A 21,485-nucleotide genomic window follows, 5' to 3' on the forward strand; every position below is an offset into this window, starting at 1 on the left:
TACAGCAGCAAATTACAGCAGCAGCACTACAAAATTTTCCATTTAAAATTGATTTTTCCATCTCAAAGTACATTTCCTCTTCCCCTGCCTACCCCCCAGTGTTAAATTGCAGCAACACAATTCTAAGTCACCATTTCTATAATTTCAACTATCAATCAGACAAGATAGTCCAATAAAAGTGACATCCACTGCTTTCCACAGGAGCCCCAAAGACTTTCGTTGGAAGAGGCAGAGGTTTACACCAAAATGGTTTTGTACTTTTTTTCTCCCACTTCAATGCGCAAAGAATTGTATGTTCACTTCTATGTGTGTATAGGGTAAAGGATGTGACATGGCCTAGGCTGAAGTATCTAGCATCATAATATACATTTATTGAAAAGTTAATTGCTCAGTGTCTGAATGTGTATCTTATTTTCTTTTAACATGCCCATTAAACAATATTTTGACATTCTTTTGGGAAAAATAAGAAACAAAAAAATAGAAACAAAATAGGTCATTAAAAAGATACTTGAGAATTCTCCCAGCAGCAACCTGCAAGTATAAGGGAACACTCATTTCAGGTATGATTTATGGAACCGTGTTAAATTTACTTAAGACAACTGGGAGGCAAACTAGTACACTAATCACCTCTTTAATATAAAATATAGCTCCTCATTTATACAATAAAGACTAATTTAACTTGTCACAACACAGAACTGAATTAATACAGAAGTCAAAAGAATTTCATTTTTTGCTTTAAATATTAATATTGGCTGATAGCCTAGCTATTGCTACCATTCAATGGGGTTTTCTCTCCTTGCCATGTAAAAGTTAAACATTAAGTGCGCATGCAAGAGATTACTGTAGTCAAATGGATGTAGAGTCACCACAAAAATAATCTACTATACACTGTGACATTTCAACATTTCAGATCACTCTTTTTTACACAAAGCTGCATTAATGAGGCCCTTATGAATTCCACTTAATTAAAAAACTGATTTTTAGTCCGCGTGTAACCAGTTTCATGTTTTACTGAGAACTGGCAGCATTCCTTCTGGCCTACAGATGCAAACTCACCTCTGCTTCTACTATTGGTTTCTCATACACAGACTGTTAACAGCTGAAAAGTTATTACATGTTAAATGTGCATATGTATACACATACACACACATATATGCTGCTGATCCTGTTCTAAGTCTAGACTGGCAGGTGGTCATGATGAATAACAGGAGATTCTTGTGAAGAATGCGAGAGTTCTTGCTGTTGTGTAGCAAAATTAATGAATACCTGTAAGATATGAAAAACAGTAGGACTTTCAAAATATAGCATTTGAATTGAATCTTTGAAGCCAAGCTGATGATAATTTTCAGTTACTTTCCTAAGCTTTTGTGACACAAAAATGAACAGTTTATATTGAGAGAACCCCTCTAGAGATATATTTTGTAAACTCTAGAAATTATCCCCCTTCAACTCTCCAGCTATCACAGTGGTTAATGAATTATAAAAATAATGGTAAAACGAGTTACTAACTTATGTATGAAAATTATATTTTGTTGCTGCACAAGTTAGCAGGAAACAGTTGTTTTAATTTGCTTTGAAATGACACACCTAAGGAACTTGAGCCTGCAGTTTCTATCAACAACCATCACAGTGGAGGGCCCAGATATTTTAAGGTGAAAGTATACTTTTGAATATTGTAGAGCAATGATTCAACAACTGATGTGACTCCTTTGTTTGCTTGTTGTTTGGTTTTTTTTAACAGATCTTACTACAGAAAGCCTTGTGAGCTTTTTATCACACAATTATTTATTTGACAGCAAGCAGTGTAGAGGGAAAGATGTTTTTTCTTGATTCAAATGATCATATTCAGATGCAAAAAACAGGATGAATTATAAGGGCATTTGTTATTCAGAAGAACTATTTTCCTTTTAAAACTGTCAGTCAGGGAGAGGAAATAATGGTAGGTGAAACTGAGGTGATGGTGAATCACCATGAATAGTGGAGAGGAATTGAGTGAAAAATGCCCTAAATAATCAACAGGTTGAAATTACCTTATATTCAGGCATTCACAAGCACTTAATAGATCAGTACAGATCAGAATGCTTAATTAATGATCTGCATATGGGAAAAAGAAATAAGCTCACACCATCTATCCTAGAGAATTAGTGTTTTGACTAGATGTGACTCGGTTTATAGAATACGTAACAAGAAGTTCATATGAAGATGCTGTAACAAATCACGTCCACACAGAAATACCATCCTTTCCGTCAGGTCTGTTCTTCCTTTTGCCCAAATAGGATTTTACAGTCTCTCGTAGTGGGATCTCTTCTGTCTGCTTGTACATTTCTACTGTTCTCTAATGTCCAGCATGATCAAAAGAAAACTCTCAAAAGAATATATCCTGTAAATCTAAGGTTTACTGAAATTTACAGAGACTGGTTCACCATTTTCAAGGACACTGGTAAGATCCCAACTTTTGAACTGTGGAGGTGGCAGTTCACAGTCCCACATTCTCTTCCCGCACAGACTGGGGTGCTTCTAAACACTGGTCAGGTTCACACACAATACGAATATCTGGCTTACTGTGATGATCCAGCAGGGTTCATGAAATTACTGTGTAGACCTGAGATGGCCTAAAAATGATGGTTTATCACATATATTTGGGTAATCCAGCAAATGATCTAGTATTCCATTACAACAATACTTAAGATAAACAGCATGTTTAGACACAAAAGAGAATAAAAAATATATATACCTGCTCTAATGTGGTTTGGCTGATGGAGTAGTGTTTGATTTGTAGAAAAGCTTTGTGATTCTCTAACACTCTGAAGAGCTCTGCCAAGCATCCCTGGCTTCGTGGTACATGGTACTCGAGCAGGTTAAGATGCTGTGCCTTAAAACAAGAAAAAATGGTAAAATGCACATTGTGATGACGTTACATTTGCTTATAACCAGTCTTTCTTCAATAAGCTCTTATTTCAGATTAACATGAAAAATATGAGCTTTTAAACAAGAATATATTTTGTCTAAACTGTTTTATTACAAAGAAATGTTCATACTCAGGGCACACATTTTGTGTATGTTCTGAGATCACATTTTGTTAATCTCATTAAAAGATTGCATTAGTTTAGGACAGTTTTATTCTATGGGCTTTTAATCTAACAGACTAGTACTGTTACAATCAGTCTGGGTACAGGTTGAGCAAACACACACTTACAGACATATACACTATCAGTGTATATGCATCTTTCCTACAAAGATAGCCTGAAAGAACGGGATGTTCAGTCTCAACAATAGAAGGCTCTGGGGAGACCTTAAAGCAACCTCCCAGTACCTAAAGGGGGCCTGCAAGAAAGCCGGAGTGGGATTTTTTACAAGTGCATGTAGTGATAGGACAAAGGGAATAGCTTTAGATTGAAAGAGGGGAGATTTAGATTAGATATAAGGAAGTAATTCTTTACTGTCAGGGGGGTGAGGCACCGGAACTGGTTGCCCAGAGAAGCTGTGGCTGCCTCATCCCTTGCAGTGCTCAAGGCAAGGCTGTATGGAGCTTTGAGCAGCCTGGTCTAGTGGAAGGTGTCCCTGCCCATGGCAGGGGGGTAGGAACTAAGTGATCTCTATGGCCCTTTTGAACCCAAAACAATCTATGATTCTAGAAAATAGGTTTGTAACTAAGGTATAGTTTTACATGATTTTTTTTTTTCTAAACTTGGATAAAGTAAAAAACAAACCAAAATAATTAAAGGCCCTTGAGAGTTCTTGGAGTGTAATTACCGTAGGTCTTTCGTAAGGCTTCATATCAAATAAAAGACTCTCAATAAAGACTGAAAATATTCATCTGTGGATAATTTCATCATAATTTCTTATGAGAAAGCACTCAAATACTTGGTGACTACATTGCACTCACACTTCAGGAGACCACATATGCAAGTTCAGCTTCATCAATAATAAAAACAAAAGGAAATTTTCACTCAGAGAAAAGGCCTGTTTATACTGCCTAAATGTTTGAGTAGCTTCAATCAATATCACAAGTCAGATTTTTCAGATTTGCTTAATTGGAAAATAAATACTCATATATAATTATTCTAAAAAGATCAACATATCCAAATGTGTATATATTGTTCTTACTAGCCCATACTTAATCCTGCCACAGAAATATTACTATGATGAAGAGTTTTAACTGTACCTTAAACTGTGTTCCAGGAAAATGCAGCTGTAGACAGTCCAAAATCATTCTTTGATAGCTTATACCTTTACTAAGCCAAACCTTGACAGAATAACCATCTCCAAACCTAAGAGCAGCACACAGAAACATAAACCCATTTATCTACACTATGAAGACAGGAAGAACATTTGCTTTGATTGATTTTCACACAGTATCACAGTATGCTAGAGATTGGAAGGGACCTCAAAAGATCATCTAGTCCAATCCCCCTGCCGGAGCAGGAACACCATATGATAATGTCAAGAAATGTCATTTATACCTGCTGTATTATCACTAGGATTCCAGTATTACACTTTTGAACAATAAAATTTCAATGAGGAAGTTGTTAAATTAAGGATAACGAAACAGCAACAAAAAAATGTTATGCCTATGTTTTAATTACTACAGGATTTTTCACTATTTAATGTACCTGAACTTATGTTATCTAAACTATACTTCACTATATTGCTTTGAATAGTTAACAAAATGCTGTGAAGGTTACAAATACAGAAGAAAAATCAATCCTTTTACTTTTCTAATATGACAAATGGGCATAGCTCTATTTTCCAAATCTTTTAACAAATCTGCACATTCATATGCATATTTCAGCAATGTGAGTATAACTGTGTTTTACAGATAAGCAAACACAAGTACAGGAGTATTTAGGGAGATGGTAAAGTTAATGAATTTTCTTTAGCTCTATGGCCACACAATTTCTCTTGAAATAATTTAGGAAATGAACTTCACTTTCTCAATATACATGTGATAAAAGTTAAGTACAGGCAATCTAACCAACACATTACCTTTTATTACATTTACTCACTGCTAATATTTAGTTGAAGAAATTGCAGTAAGCCCATAAACACTGAAATGGCAACTATAGTCTTATGCACATTGCTTAAGCAATGGAAGTTAGGCTGCATCAGTTCCCAGAGTAAGGTCCAAGGGCAGAGCTCAGCGGGGAAATAGGGTGACAGGGGGTTGCTGCGGCACCCTCCCCTCTCAGCCCTCCTTCGCAGCTATGTGTCCTCTCTTTGGATTCAACTCCTTCGTTAATCCCAGAAGCCAAGTCAGAAGAGCTTTCTTCTACTGCCGCTGTTCCCTGTTGCTGGTAAGCAATGGAAAGGCAGATCTGGTAGAGGGATAGGGAGCTCAGACAGCACAGCTCACATCCCCTCAGAAACCTGCACTTCCTCTGTCTTCCCACAGACCACCACTCCTACATCCTTCACTCTATCATTTCTTCCTTTTCACTCTCCAGCTCCACAATTCCTTTACTCAAGTTATTTTTTTCTAGTGTCTATCCTGTGCATGTCTATCCTCCCTCATGCCAGTACCCACCTCTCCTGTGTCTTTTCTGTGTACAGCTTGTGATTCAGGGAAGAAGCTGGGTTAATTGGATCTGACAGGATTGAAGCACATTTTCATGTGATCAAAGCAGAAGTATATAACACAGCATGCTCTATGATGCTGCCCTTTCCCAATACAGAAAAAATACTACATAATCTCAATCAAAATGTAATAAAAATTGGAAAGGACTATTCTGAGACATATATCCAGTTTAACCACTGTCTGAGTGACTCCCAGCAAAATACTTCACATGAAGCACCACATGTTCCTCATTGACAGTACATGTATAGCAATGTAAGGCCTTTTACTTTGCATTGGATCAGAACCTCTGCTGGAATAAAACAATAAAGTCTTCACTGATTCCAGAGCAGGGCAAGTTTCCAAAATTCTAGACTGCAGATTTTATTCTATTAAGAATTTCACATTAAGAATTTCAAAATATAATTGCCAAGGATCTTCTCAGACAAAAATCCTATTTCTTTGTCTAGAATAAAACCATAGCTGCTACACTTTAGGTATGACAGTTTCAGCTTCTGCCCCATTTCAATTAATTTAGGGTTTTTTGGTCTTTAGTTGTTTTGGGGGGGGGGGGGGGGTGTGTTCTTTATTGAAGTCAAGTGCAACCCCTGAACTGCTTGAAATGGAGTAAGAACAAACATTCCTGATGCAGAGTCCTGTTTATTGGTTCCTGAAGGACATTTTATGAATAAAATCCTATTGGGTGCAAACCACAGGGTACCAAATATACACTAGGAAGTGTCACCTGACAGATGAACAGTGCTGTTACATCAAAAAGATCCAGAATAAGGTGGAATCCAAAGCAGTGTCTGGCTGATTTGCTTTGGAGTGATTTACTAAAACATAATAAGCCCTAATTAAATGTTTTAAATGCATAGCATCACCCCTGAAACAATATGTTTGACAATGAAAAAAGATGTTACAAAGATAGATATAGTTAACAAGGGGGTTCAGTTTAGTTGACAGCCAACCTGAGGCAACATTTTAAAAGAGATTGATTCTGATCAGGTTTTTGGCATCTCTACGCAGTCGCCATTGAATTGTGGTTTGAAAAATGCTGGCTTATGGAGATGCTCAACAGTCTCATAAAATGAAATTGTTGTATGCAATGAAGTTTCCAAAGAAAATGAATCAAAATTCTGATTACCAAAGACAGACAGTCTGTGCAACTTGGATTTAATCTAAATTGTGAATGGCATAAACACCAGCGTGGTACACATAGAAACCTTTGAAAGATTTTTTTTCTTTTGACTAGTCAAATTATGATGTTTCTACACCTTGATTTTGTAATTTATTTTAGTATAAGAGCTCCCCATATAGAGTAAGCTAATCAGCAATAAGCATTTCCCCTTGCTATGATCAGGAAACTGCTTTCAAGAGCACACTAAGGCAATGGAAATTTACCATTTTTTTCACTCTGTTTTCCTCTCTCACTCAGACAATATAATTAGTTCAGAATCCCAAAGTGGAATTACAGAGAAAAGCACAATCTGGTTTGATTAACACTTTTAGGATCAAACCTGTAGCACCTGATAGTCCAAGACCTAAGGAGGGAAACATTACCATTAAAATGGCGCACGTTGAGCCAGCACACCTGCTCAGCAGCCATCTGCTACAAAAGAAGCATCTCTTCAAAGGTTTTCAACAAAGATATTTTCCACTGCTAATTTCCACATTATTTTAACAACACCTGCATTTCTGCGTGTACACATACACACAAACCCACATATTCTAACAAGAAGTATTTTTCCTCTCTATCCTTCCTCTTCTCCCTCAAACTAGTTGTCACATTTGACTTTCACTTCATTAGTGGTTCTGAAAGTATAACTTATTGAGTGCTTTACACACTAAAATGCCACCATGAGACTGAAAATAAAATATAAAATCCCAGACTGATTGTAAACTAATTAACTTGAGCATTAACAACAGCATTAGCTGCAGAAGCATGAGCTTAGTTAGGACTACAAAACGCATCCAAGGGCTCCACACCTTTAATTACATAGGTCCTCAAGCAAGCTGAGCAGTTCAGCTAGGTAACAAGGGAACAAAAGGAACATAAAATGGCAACAAGGAATTCCATATCAGAAATTACAGAAGAGATTAAATTCGAAGAAAGACACTGAGGTGGTAGAAAGATGTTTTTACAGAGCCCAGAATCATGACTGAGCTAAGGAATGCAACTGAGGAACGATTTTTCACTCTCCTATACTTCTCATGCAAGAACAGGGGGCATGAAATTAAATTGTAAGAAATGCAATGCAAAATTGGTAAGAGGAAGTAATTTTCCTTACAGCACATAAGAAAACTGTACAACTAATTGACACAGGACATGCTGGATGCCAGAACATGACATGAGTTGAATAAGAGATTAGAGAATTTCATTGGAGGAAGGCGGCAGTCCACTAAGATCACCTCTGGTTAGGAAGAATCTAAGCAACAAATTGCCAAAGTAAAGTTAAGTAACGTGGAAAAGTAATTTCATGTGCGTATCTTGTTCCTGTACTTTTCAGTCCTGGCCGCTGTCAAAGAGAGGATACTGTGCTAGACAGGTCTTTGATCTGACCTCATAGTTGTTCCAGTGTAAATATCACAGAAAGGAGATCAGACGGGGCTAAGCACACAAATGGCTCCTCAGTTCTCAAGGGTTTTGCAGCCCGTAATACAGTTTCACAGCCACACAGCCAGCAGTACAAAGACAGATGATACAAAACCACATCAATAGGTGTCTATGCAAGCTGCAGTCATACACTAGAATAAAATGTAGCCATATCGATACTGATGAGGAAGTTCCCCTGGCTGCTTTCCTGGTTCTCATTCTAGCCTTGCAAAGGGAATGGAAGTGAATTTAGTTGCCCAAAGGCTGAGAATTCTCATAAATACCAATTAGAGGAGTTGCTACTTAGGGCAGATCAAGTAATATTAATTTCTCAATGTTCCCTTCTCCCATTCCTTAGAGGTCCTGGTCCAGAGATTGGAATAGGGACAAGAAGAGTAGTTGCTGAAACACAGTGTCTTATGGAGACACAGCTGAACCTACACTTGGCTCCTCACAGGGGGTCCCTAGAAATACTAACCAAGGGTTTTCTGAAGCTTGACCCATGAAATCCTGTTATCTGTGAAGGATGGAAAAGAAAGTCTGCAGATGAACAAAACAGAACCTAGAAATCACTGTTCTTACAGCACAGCCCAGAATGACCATTCCATGGAATCGCACTCTTCCCAAAGCCCATTTACCATGTCTTTTCTACCCCAGTCAAAATTGCTGAGTATAACCTCAGGAAATCAAGAACACAGCTCTATTTCCTAAACCCTGATGAATAAGAAAAACATCTAATCATCCATATGCTTTTATTCCACTCATCAAAGATTTCATTTCCTGGAGAATGTTCTGCTATATATATACACACAAAAAATGTTGTGCTATATATATATATATATATATATACACACAGCTCCTGGCAAGTTTACTGGTAGGAATATAAAGTGCATACTTTATGTATGTGCTAGTCTGATTGATCAAAAGATTACTTCAAAATTACATTATTGGATAACAAAATAAAAAACAATAAAGAGAACATTGGCACTTAATGTCTGGCAAGGAAATGCATCTTTTTTAGAATATATCACAGTATCACAGTATCACAGTATGTTAGAGATTGGAAGGGACCTCGAAAGATCATCTAGTCCAATCCCCCTGCCGGAGCAGGAACACCTAGATAATGTTACACAGGAATGCGTCCAGGCGGGTTTTGAATGTCTCCAGGGAAGGAGACTCCACAACCTCCCTGGGCAGCCTGTTCCAGTGTTCCGTCACCCTCACTGAGAAGAAGTTTCTTCTCAAGTTTAAGTGGAACCTCTTGTGTTCCAGTTTGTACCCATTACCCCTTGTCCTATCATTGTTTGCCACTGAGTAGAGCCTGGCTCCGTCCTCGTGACACTCCCCCTTTATATATTTATAGACACTCATAAGGTCACCCCTCAGTCTCCTCTTCTCCAAACTATAGAGACCCAGCTCCCTCAGTCTTTCCTCATAAGGGAGATGTTCCACTCCCTTAATCATCTTTGTTGCCCTGCGCTGGACTCTCTCCAGCAGCTCCCTGTCCTTCTTGAACTGAGGGGCCCAGAACTGGACACAATACTCCAGATGGGGTCTCACCAGGGCAGAGTAGAGGGGAAGGAGGACCTCTCTCGACCTACTAACCACCGCCCTTCTAATACACCCCAGGATGCCATTGGCCTTCTTAGCCACAAGGGCACAGTGTTGGCTCATGGTCATCCTGTTGTCCACTAGGACCCCCAGGTCCCTCTCCCCTACACTGCTCTCTAACAGGTCATTCCCCAACCTATACTGGAACCTGGGGTTGTTCCTGCCCAGATGCAGGACTCTACACTTTCCCTTGTTATATTTCATCAAGTTACTCCCTGCCCAACTCTCCAGCCTATCCAGGTCTCGCTGGATGGCAGCACAGCCTTCTGGCGTATCAGCCACTCCTCCCAGCTTAGTGTCATCAGCAAACTTGCTGATAGTACACTCAATTCCCTCATCTAAATCATTGATGAATATATTAAATAATACCGGTCCCAGTACTGACCCTTGAGGCACTCCACTAGTTACAGGCCTCCAACTAGACTCAGCCCCATAGACTACAACTCTCTGGCTTCTCTCCTTCAGCCAGTTCGCAGTCCACCTCACTACCTGATCATCCAGTCCACACTTCCTCATTTTAGCCGCGAGGATGCTGTGGGAGACTGTGTCAAATGCTTTGCTGAGGTCAAGGTAGACCACATCCACCGCTCTGCCATCATCCATCCACCGTGTTATTTCCTCATAAAAGGCTAAGAGATTGGTCAAACATGATTTCCCCCTGGTGAAGCCATGTTGACTGCCCCTCATAACCTTCTTATCCTTGATATGCCTTAAGATGGTATCAAGGATAAGGTGTTCCATCACTTTCCCAGGGATGGAGGTGAGGCTGACCGGTCTGTAGTTACCCGGGTCCTCCTTCTTGCCCTTTTTGAAGACTGGAGTGACATTTGCTTTCCTCCAGTCCTCAGGCACCTCTCCCGTTTCCCAAGACTTGGTAAAGATGATGGAGAGTGGTCTAGCAATGACTTCCGCCAGTTCCCTCAGCACCCGCGGGTGCATCCCATCTGGACCCATGGATTTATGGATGTCCAGATTGCTCAACTGGTCTCTAACCCATTCCTCATCGACTAAGGCAAACCGCTCCATCGACCTGACTTCATCTAAGGTCTCAGGGGTACAGGGCTCTTCAGGACTGCCCGCAGCAGAGTAGACAGAGACAAAGAAGGCATTCAGTAACTCTGCCATCTCTTTATCTTCTGTCACCAGGGCACCCATCCCGTTCATCAGTGGGCCTACATTGCCTCTGGTGTTAGTTTTGTCTGCCATGTATTTAAAAAAGCTCTTTTTGCTGTCCTTGACCCTTCTTGCCAGGTTTAATTCTAAGGATGCCTTAGTCCTCCTAGCTGCCTTCCTACATCCTCTAGCAGCAGCCTTATGCCATAAATCAAAGAGGAGGAATAATTTGTTGTGCTGCTGTCTGCCCCTCTGCGTTGGTTTACATTCATTTGTAGACAGATAGGTACAGTTCTACTTTCCCTAAGTGAATAAGCCTCATCTAGGCAAGCTAACTTAGTTATTCCAGTATGATTGCAGGAGCATGGCACACAGAATCAGGTCATTCTCCTTACAGCCCTAGAAAAAAGTACAATTTACAAAGAAAACAAAACTTAGACAACACTGAAAATAAACCACTTTGAAAAACATTGAAAAAAACCCAAACAAATATTGAAATAAAATTATTAAAACAAATAAAAAAAATCACAGTTTAAGATCATTTTAAATCAGCCAATAGATTTATTTTTTTTCATCTATTAAGTGGGAGATAAAGACAATATCTGGGAAGGAAAAAATGTTATTAAATTTGAAATAGTTGTTTTGGTTTGTTTTAAAAAAAAAACAAAAATGAGAATATAATGTCTCTGCAAAATGTAAAATCCTTCTGCAATTATTCAGAACAATATCAGTGCTGAACAGATAAAAATATAATTAGATGCAAACAGACATAAATAAATTATGAAAACTGTCTTTTCTGTACTACTCATAAATTTTGTTTCATCATTTTTTAATTGATTATGATTTTTCCAGGGTAACAATAGAAACATGAAAACAACTATTAGAACAGCAAGTAACACTTGTTCAAGCATATTGTACATGTACTATTTGTTCACATGCACTCCAGGCCTTCATATCAAGCCATCTAAAGTTAATTTCAGTATTTAACATGAGCCTTGCTATAACAGTGACAGCCTCAGGTTATGAGCAATTCAGGATACAGCTTTGCCTTGCTCTCCAAATGCAGGCATCTTTGAGCTTAGGTGTGATTTCCGAATATGTGGTAAATCCCTCAGAAAATCTTTTTAATTGTTTATAATGTGCACACAAAATCTGTCTGTATATGATCTTGCATGTCTTCACATACAGGCAAGTATCAGATCTGATACTCTTGTATCATTTATACATTACGTTCCCAGAGATACAGGAACATCAGCACTGTAATTCTGGTCAAGGATGATGGTGCAGCCTGCAAAGAACAAAAATTGCTTCCTCAAAGTTCCTTTTTGGCCTCACCAGTGAAAAAAGTGGGAGGAAGTAACATTATCATTGTGTTGCTGTCCCTGTTTTCTGGTATACTCTTTTTCAAGTGAGTTTCTTAAAAAAATAAGAGTCAGGATATTACACACTAAAACGTCTATTATAAGGACCTTATCAACACTTCAAGGTCAAATTCTCAACTGTTAGAATGGAGACCAGCTGTGAAATTAAAATTTAAACCACTGGTATATTTGCATTATGTAATAAGCTTTAATTACATCATAACATAGCATCTCTTCATGAAATTCTTGCGATGAATGCCTTATATGGAGGTACAAGCTATTTGCTCAGACAAGTGGCTTTATTTGCTGCAGGATCTAGAAAATGTTGCAAAAAGAAGACAGCAGGTTGATGAGAAAAGGAAAGAAAGTGCTTTATGGTTCTGGTATGTCCCTGGGAAACAGAATCCTACCCTTCCAGCCCAATACACCTGTGTGACCTGTGGTAACTCACTCAGACACAATTTTTACTACTGTTTTCCTATCTTGCTAAGGGCCCACCTTGAGACCTAAAGCTCCTTTCTGCAAAAGTCATTTACAGTATTTTCAGAAACATCCACAGGTACAGGTAAAGGCAAGAGGCACTGGACTTTGAATGCAGTGTTAAACAAACAGGAAATATTTAGCCATACACTGCTCAGTGTATTTAAAGTTAAAACCCTTTTAACTTTAGCACCATGCTTCAGTTACTCTCCTATAAAATGGGAATAATTATTTTAAACCCAGATTCCCAGAAATATTGTGGGAAACCTAAGTATAGGTATTTATGAAGAACTACTCCAGCAAATGTTGAAAATACTGCATTATTTAGAGGCAGGTTTGAAATGTGTCTAGAAAAAACAGTACAGAGATCACATACTGGGCAAAGAGGAGAATATGAAATCTTTATTAAATTAGCTGCTGCTCATTGAATGAACATATAAACAGATGTAATACAGCATCCTGTGGAAAACACACTATAAAATTACCAAAAAGAATAGCAATCTAATGCACACTCACAGTAGGGCTGAATTAATGTTGCACAAAGTTTTATAAGAGTGCAAAGATATTGCTCATTTCTGAACTCTCAAACTGTGTGTTTTTAAAGCAGTAAGAACTCTTCAAATTTTCCTCTGGGAAGATAAACTAATACCTATATTACACCAATACACATCCACTCTCTTGATACATTTTTCATGTTCCAAAGGAGTTTGTTTTCTAGTTGACAAGAATAAAAATTATATCAATTTCTATATTTTATGGTATGTAAGAAACTTAGTGTGACTATATCGGTTAGCATAACACTGTGCCCGCTGGAGGCTTAAATATTGATGAGATCTTCAGATACACTCCTCTCTTTTCCACTTGAAAAATCTAAATGTGAGTTTGAGAAAAGCAATAAAATATTCTCAAGAAACCCTTAAAAAAAATGGCAAAGTGTAAATAGCTTGCCAACAGATTTTCCATTCTCACTCTGCTATAACAAATGGATTAATTGTTAGGTAATTTAATCAGATGGCTTGCTGATAAAATTTGAGCAAAGACTTGATGCGTGTCCAGAACTTGACGAATTGCTATGAGTTTTTCAGTTATGAGAAGTCTGTCCAGATGGCCCTAGAATGAAGGATAGTGTTCAAACCATTGTTCCCAGAGAACTGGCCAGCTGTATCTAACATGGAAATGCTTCTGTGAATTTTTAAAAAAACATTAAGTATAATGGAGAATACTGGAGAGAGCATTTAAATGCAATGCAGTCACAATTTTGAGCAATTGGCTCAGTTGGCAGGAGTCTTCTGAAATTTTAACAAGCGCAACTACGGACACATCTATCTCATACAAACTATATCCAGAACTAAGATGGAAACTCTTTGGAAATTGCCCTTCAGTTCATTCTTTCCAGCTAACACCTTTCTTGGCATTATTCAGAAATTTGGCACCTGCAACAATAGACCTTTCTAAAGTCCAACACTTATTATTCTCCTGAGAAACATTTGAGAGCACATTAAATCTGTTTACACATAGATAAATATAGTCAGGGCTCAAGAGTTGGGAGCTGAAACCCAAACACCTACATTTGTAGCGGGAAGACATTTTTGGATGAGCATTTTGTAAGACACAGGAGCTGGAAAAATGAATCAAGTCTCACACATTAGAAGCTTTGTTACTTTTTATATCCCTATGAAGCTTTAATGTTTCACATTAGCATCTTTCTGGAGCTCACCCATACCCTTCATCACAGAACTTTGTACCATCTGACAAAGCTGTATTCAGTCCAAGATCATGGTCTTTCACATCTGCCAAGGGCTGAAAGCATCAGTGAGAGAGAAAGCTGAATCCTTGAAACTTCTCATCACAGCAAAGAATCAAATATAACAGGGCCCCAAGGAAGACCCATTAAGTCTTCATCACAGATCCATCAAAAAAGTGATCATAATCTAGAGTTTACAGGCTGGAATGGTACCAAAGGACAAGCAAATAAAGCAATACTGAGGATTTCCATCAAGACAGACAGAATTGTCAGGCAGGGAAGAAATAATTTCTTTTTAGTGGATGTAGCTATATTTAAAGGAAGAAAAAAATAATAATCTTAAGACATGCTAATGTGATCACATGTAATATCAAAATATGTTCCCGCTGTTAATTCTAACAATACAGGACTCATTCTATCATAAATAAATGCTATATGAAAGTTTTCTTTGGTTTAAGTGTTCATAGAGTGTTTGAATTTCTTTCCCTCTTGCAGTCTTCAAAGATAGATCAGATCACTTGCATTTGATTTTAAAATATTTGTTGAATTTTATTTGTAGAAATAAATTGAAGACAGACAAGAGGATATCAAGAGCTGCTTATAGGAGAAATTAAAAAAAGAAAAGAGGTGTAAAACCTAACAAAAGCCACATTAATCTACAAATATGGCCCCCATTAATCTATTCTAGTACCAGTCTTGCCTGTTATTACAAATATGTATATTACTGGCTTCATTTGTTCACACGCATAGAACACAAAAGCATCATAAAAAAAAATTACAGTACAAGTAATTTAGATTAAATCAGATGTAGCAAAGTCAGTTTTGCTTATGCATTCTTTCACTCACATTGCTTCATGGAACAGTTTTGTTAAACACAATGTCAGTTGATGGGGTTTTTACTGTGAGATGGTGCCAGAGACAAATACACTAGACAGTGCTAATTGCAGGAAAACACTGAAAAATAGAACTGACTAGTGACTGTATCAATAGAGATGGTTGCTAAGGATAGCATTCTTCTGATGACATGAGTTACCTAATAGTAGATTTAGAAATCCTTATGGACTCTCGATTTCGAAGGAATGATGTTTTCCTCTGTATGGCAGCAAGAACGATAGGGCTATTAAATCATAGAGAGGAAAGGAAAATGGGAAGGAAGGAGTAACTCAATACTTTTTCAAGTCCTGGAAGTTTTTCACAATGCTCATAGGTAGAGCAGAAAGGAAGAAAATGAAAATATTAAAATAATTTAAAGCTTAATTATTTCAATGGTTTTCTTGGAGTAGTAAGTAAAAGAATTCTGCTTCTCTCCTCCTTTCGCATCTCATGTAGATACAGAAGTCATCCAGAAAGAGTACGGCAGGTTATCTGGAAATCGTCTTCAATATAGTTTGGAACATGAATTACACAGAGGTACTGGCTTTCTTAATCTACTAAGAGTTACTTCAATTATTGGTTGTGTGAACCTGGATCTTACGCTAGAGTACTGTATTGGCAAGTATTGGAAGTCTGGAAACTCAAGTAAACAACAAAATAGAAGGAGTAACAGGAACAGTGTTTGGATGCTCCCCAGTACTTGGCAAATTTTTCCAAAGAAAGCATAGAAATGTCTTTACTGTGTGCTTAATTATTAATTAAAAAAAAAAATCCACCAGCCAATCAAGCACCCTTATCAATCAGCTGTGTGTACATCAAGTTTTAAGACTGTGCTCTCTACCATGGCTTTTGCTCCCAGAAACAAGAAAATAAATTATCCAGACAGAGCAAATTCAGACAACTGCATGATTTTAATTAAATCCATTAAATCTTTTTATAAAGCTAGTGCATTATTTTTTCCTAATAAAAGGTTCTAAAGTTTTAGAAAAAATCATTAGATTCCTAAACAATATGTGAAAATTTGGAGACCAAATCAATAAGTTAAGAGTTAAAGGGATTTTGGTCCTGCCTTAAATGAAAAAGTTTAGCTTCAGCTACACAGTTTCTATGGAAAGCCCCAGCAATATTGATATCCAGTGTACATATTATCCCACGTGAATGTCACTGACCTACGTTAAAGAACTGTCATGGCAATACAAGGAACACAAAACTGCTGATAGTATGAAATATTCTTAACAGAGAGAAGGTGCGTTTTTGTTTTTTTTTAATTTTTATTTTACAATGATTTTAAACAAATAATTGCTATGAATATATGAATATGACTGCCAAACTTCTTAGCATGACCTTGCTTTGGAGAATTTAAGAGAGATGCTCATACAGCCTTGATGCTTGAATGGCTGATCTATGAATGTCTTGATACCTTCAGAATTAATTGGAAGATACTTCCAGCATGTCATATAGCTTATTCTTCTGCACTGATTTGCTTACTGTGAACTGAAACAGGTGTATGTACAGAGACAGTGAAGCAAATTGAGAAATAACTGTCCTATTTTTGAGTATAGTGCATACTTATGAGTATGTTTAAAATGTCTTTCGTCCTAAGAAGGCAGATGAAAAGATGCTGCTAAAGGAAACATCAGGAAAGGCAAAACACTGACAAAGTCACTGGGAAGATAAACACGACGGTGGCCTTTTTGGAATGTCTGATTTTATCCTCTCAAGGCTCAAGCTAAGAAGACAGTGCATACTCACTCCAGAGAATCTGAAACATAAAAAGTGGAGACGCACATTTATCCCAGCTAACTTTATGCACTCAAGTGAGGTGCCTAAGAAATACCATTTTTCCTTATTAGGGGACAACATGTACATCTTCAAAAAGCAGTTTCAGCTGTCCAGCATCTGCATTGTCCTCTACAGATATCTATGTCTTACTGTGAAAGTGTCTGAAACCAGGACAGAAAGGAGCAAAGGGTGTGTGCACTCCAGCTAAAGCACTCCAGCGAGTGGGAAAACAGGCCACTCTGTGCTATGAAACTTGGGAATAAGAGAAAAGATGGCAAAGACAAAAAGCTAGATACAAAAGAACCAGAAACTGTTAAAGAGCGATTGACTTCTCACGCATCCAGAAACTGAAACAACTACTCTCTGAAACGTACACAAACATGAAAAGAAGGCTATGATCACACAGAGCAATCCAAAATATACCTGCAGATTTCAGTTTATTTTTTTTACCATCCAATTTGTAAGGTTATTAGCTGAAAGTTTGTCTTGATAAAAAAAAAAATAACCAACCAAACCCTTGGAAGGAGAGAGCTTATTAAAATAAATGTGACTCAGGCTTGTCATCCCAATGCAGCTGCAAAACAAGTGCCTAAAGTTCTACCCAAGGGGGAGGACAGAAAGCCAAAAGTGCCCTCAAGGGATAAGAAGTTGTCTGAGTCGCAGATAACTTCTGTCCTATAACCGTGGCAGACAGCAATTCCTAAACATTTTTGTAGAGCTCGCTTACATTTCCTGTACTTAAAGAGTGCTAAATGCTGAGCTAGTACAAAGCAGTGTAGCGCCACTGCTTGTAAATGAGCTGTATAATTTTGCACAACTGACTGTCTGGGTGTCATAAAATTCTGCTTGTTACTGAATGTGTTATAGCTATAAATTGCAGCAACTTTTCCCTCAGTTTCTGGTCTTGTTTCCCTTATGGTGGTTTGAGCCCATCCTCTAAATAAACACCCTCATTAACAGATATTAGATTAATTCATTAACAGAGTTCAAGCAGAAGAGAGGTTCATGCACACCAGGAAAGGATGCAGAAAACATAGCATAAATATCTGCAATTGCCAGTGAAATCGACAGAAAACAGAGATGGTTCAAAGTACCTTGTCTTACTGGCTTCTGACCTGTTAAAAGCACTTCTTCCTGTTAAAAGAAATCCTCTCAAGGAACCAAAGTGTATTTCATCTCAACATGTTGAATTCTCACAACATACTTCTCAGGTTGAGTGCAGAAGTGCCTCATTTTAGATACAGATCTGTCTTTTTCAATTACCGGTGCAGACTATAAAGAATTTTAGCAACACCATATGTCAATTTAGCTTGCTAAGATATCTTAATTGGCTCTTTTTTAACTTCAGTTTATGGCAGGAAAAGAAATATGTGCTTAGTAGTCATAAGTATTTATGCCTTGGCACTATTAAAGTGTCTAGCCTGCTCTTAAACTGAATGTAGCTGCAGAAGGTTTGATGTTGACACATAATACCTGTTTTTAATGTGCTGGGGAGAACCAAGGCACTTGAAACTTCCATTGACCATAATAGCAAGACGTGTGCAGAGGGCTTCACATTCTTCCATACTACAAAATAAAGTAAAAAAAACAAATTAGAAAATTACAATAGTGAAAACAAACAATGTTATTTATACCTAGCTTTGATTAAAGTGGAAGGAATCTGTACAGCTGCAAAAACGAGAACATGAAACCTTTGATTTTAAAAACAACAGTCCAAATCATAGTCTTTTTTCAGTACATACCAAAAGTTGTTACCACATGGCAGCTAGAAGAGAGTCCTGAAATGAAATTTATGGTTTTAGTCTAGAACAAATTGGAGATTCTGGCCACAATAAAGGGTTTTACTACCACAGGCAAATACGTGATAAGCAGTCTCAGAAACACAACTGAGTGTGAGAGCCATGAACTCTATTATTCCCTGTAATATCTGTTTGTGGTTATTCTGAGCTAAAGGATAGAGGGAGAAGAATGAAGTAAGCTCGCTTAGCTTGCCACTTGCATAGCACATACCTGTAAAAAGTAGTTACCCTTAGTAATCGCAGAAGAGATGCAAAACACTACAATCCAAACAGAATTTATATAAATACAGCTGAATAGAAAAGCAGGATCCTGTTAGATGCAACTGCTGCAGATGATAAATAATAACTTTGACTTATAAAGCTTAGGGCAGGTGGGCTGCCATTCTACATACTGTGAAATACGAGCTCACTCCTCTAATAGATATAGCAGGGTTTTACTGAGGGACAAAGTCAATAAAGCAAAAGCAACAGTGCTGGGTGCATGACCGTAGCCAGAGGCACGCTGATTAGTATTTGTTACAGGTTTATATACTTTCACTATTGCATTAGCCACATCCGTAGTCATAATTTCTCTGTATAGGTGGGGAATGTTATAACTAGCTCCAGGAACTTATTATCATAAGTCTCCTCCTCTTGGTGTCATGGGCAGGGGTCTTGAGGATGAAATAAGCAGTCTTCCTCTTGTGAGTAGGGGTCTTCAAGATGAAGTAAGCAGTCTTCCTCATGGTGTACTTTTCACCTTTGACACAGTTTGATGCCCCAGTAATCACAAAACTAGCTAAAACCGGCCATATCTGTAATTCCTCTGATAGCTAGCAAAGATTTAAAATGGTGTGACCTTCCTGCAAAATTTATTGCAAGCAAAACAGGACAGGCAGACAAAGAGGATCTGAAGCTAGCAGATGTTTGGGAGTCACTGTCTCTAAACTAACTGATAAGTAGAAGGATGGTGTGAAATAACTCATTCATGTTCAGTGGAGCCACTAAATCCTGTCATCTCACCACAAACGTACAACACAAACATTGTTCTTTCTTCAGCCTAAGTTAAGCTAGAAAGTATTTAACCTTATGTTTTCCAGGCACCAGTTTTTCTTAGATCAAGCCCCCCACCCCCACCCCTCTTTTCTTTTACCTTTACAAATTCTTTTGTTATATGACTCCGTTTTGCTCAAGAGTTCTGGCCATTTTCAACTTGTAGTCTAATCTTGTGTCTTTAGCAAGCTTTGTTTCTGTTATTGTGAACTCATACAGTTATATCCACATAGCAACACCTATGATTTGCGAAAGCCAATACATTTATGTGTTTATCACGATACTATATGGAATAAGCAATTCTTTGTAACCACCTCTTTAGACACAGGACATCAGTCAGGATATATCTATCATCTCAAAGAGGAGTCAAAGTTGTTTGTTATTCCTGCAATTCCCTGCGTGTACTTCCCAGCCCCTCTGAGACAGCTGAACAGGAGTTGTCTTGTGCATCTCAGCCATGTGCCAGTAGAAATTCAAGTGTTCCTGCTGAACAAGCATGGCAATTAAGTACCCTCCTACGAACAACTTACTTAAAAAAGGACAGGGATATGGTGAGAATGGCCAAACCATGATATTTGAGAGAGATGGGGAGACCGCTTGCTAACACAGCTTCCCACAGATCAGGAAGTTAGCCAAGTCTCTCTGGGATGCAGTAACTCCTGATTCTCCCTTTGGCATAACACTCCCCAGCTGTACCAAAATAACACTAATTTAGGCTGGTATTGTCAGTTAATAAGACCTCACTTCTGCCTCCTTCACACAACCCTGCCCCCTTCCAAACAAAAGTGAAGCCTTTTCTCAGAAAATTAGGTAAATACACCCCAAAACCTAAAACCTGTTTTATTTACACAGGAAACCCTCTCCATATCTTATGCATGAATATTCACTTATTCCTTTACTTATACAAGTAGCTTTTGAAAGGATCTCAAGTCTCAAATGACCTTCAGCAAGAATATAAATAGTATAAAATAATTTCTCCTTCCTCCAACCTGGCACAACAATGTCTCATTAATTAAAAATGAAATGTGTACACTATCACTGTACTTATAACTGCTGCAAGTCACTCATCTGTGGAGCTAAATGAGTAATTAAGAACAATTTTATGGATTTTGTTTGTTTACAGCATATTAGTAATGAGATCACAGCCCTTTTCTGTTTAACATGTCTCTGACAACTAAGGGTTCTTGATCGGGACTGAACACCATTTCCTGAACATCACTTAATTCACAGTATGTAACTTGTGCTCCCTAAACGCTTACTAGCTCACTCAATCGGCCAAAACATTATATTGCTGGTTTTACTAATGAGATCGTTCCTCTCCGGGCATGTTTTCATCATCTCTTTCTCATTTAAAACCATTTTATATATAATTATACGTACGATACTATATTCCCCAAGGGAACGTTTAATTTATTCCATTTTACTATAGATGTTAGGAAACAGAATTGATGTTTGCTCTATTAAACTGATATACCAATGACCATACCAGAGAATTGACAAGATATTTAACTCAGATAGTCTCTTCTAAAGAGGATTGGCTCAC

The 21,485-nt window shown here is 37.9% G+C and overlaps 1 protein-coding gene across 3 annotated transcripts in view; it reads right to left on the bottom strand.

Moving 5' to 3' along the window:
• Positions 1 to 391: 391 nt before the first annotated feature.
• ABCA13 (ATP binding cassette subfamily A member 13) overlaps positions 392 to 21,485 on the bottom strand; it is a 169,075-nt gene continuing 147,981 nt past the window's right edge. For all 3 annotated transcript variants that reach the window (XM_061449173.1, XM_061449170.1, XM_061449171.1), the window contains exons 55-58: positions 18,585 to 18,677; positions 4,166 to 4,271; positions 2,735 to 2,872; positions 392 to 1,266 (exon numbers count right to left, since the gene is read on the bottom strand). In XM_061449173.1, the coding sequence (XP_061305157.1) occupies positions 1,177 to 1,266; positions 2,735 to 2,872; positions 4,166 to 4,271; positions 18,585 to 18,677 (427 nt within the window). In that variant the 3' untranslated portion in view covers positions 392 to 1,176. The remainder of the gene's footprint in view (positions 1,267 to 2,734; positions 2,873 to 4,165; positions 4,272 to 18,584; positions 18,678 to 21,485) is intronic.

The sequence above is a fragment of the Pezoporus flaviventris genome, unplaced genomic scaffold, assembly GCF_033815535.1.
Source record: "Pezoporus flaviventris isolate CSIRO_AGI_PZ_B2104156 unplaced genomic scaffold, CSIRO_AGI_Pfla_v1 ptg000007l, whole genome shotgun sequence".
Lineage (NCBI taxonomy): Eukaryota > Metazoa > Chordata > Aves > Psittaciformes > Psittacidae > Pezoporus > Pezoporus flaviventris.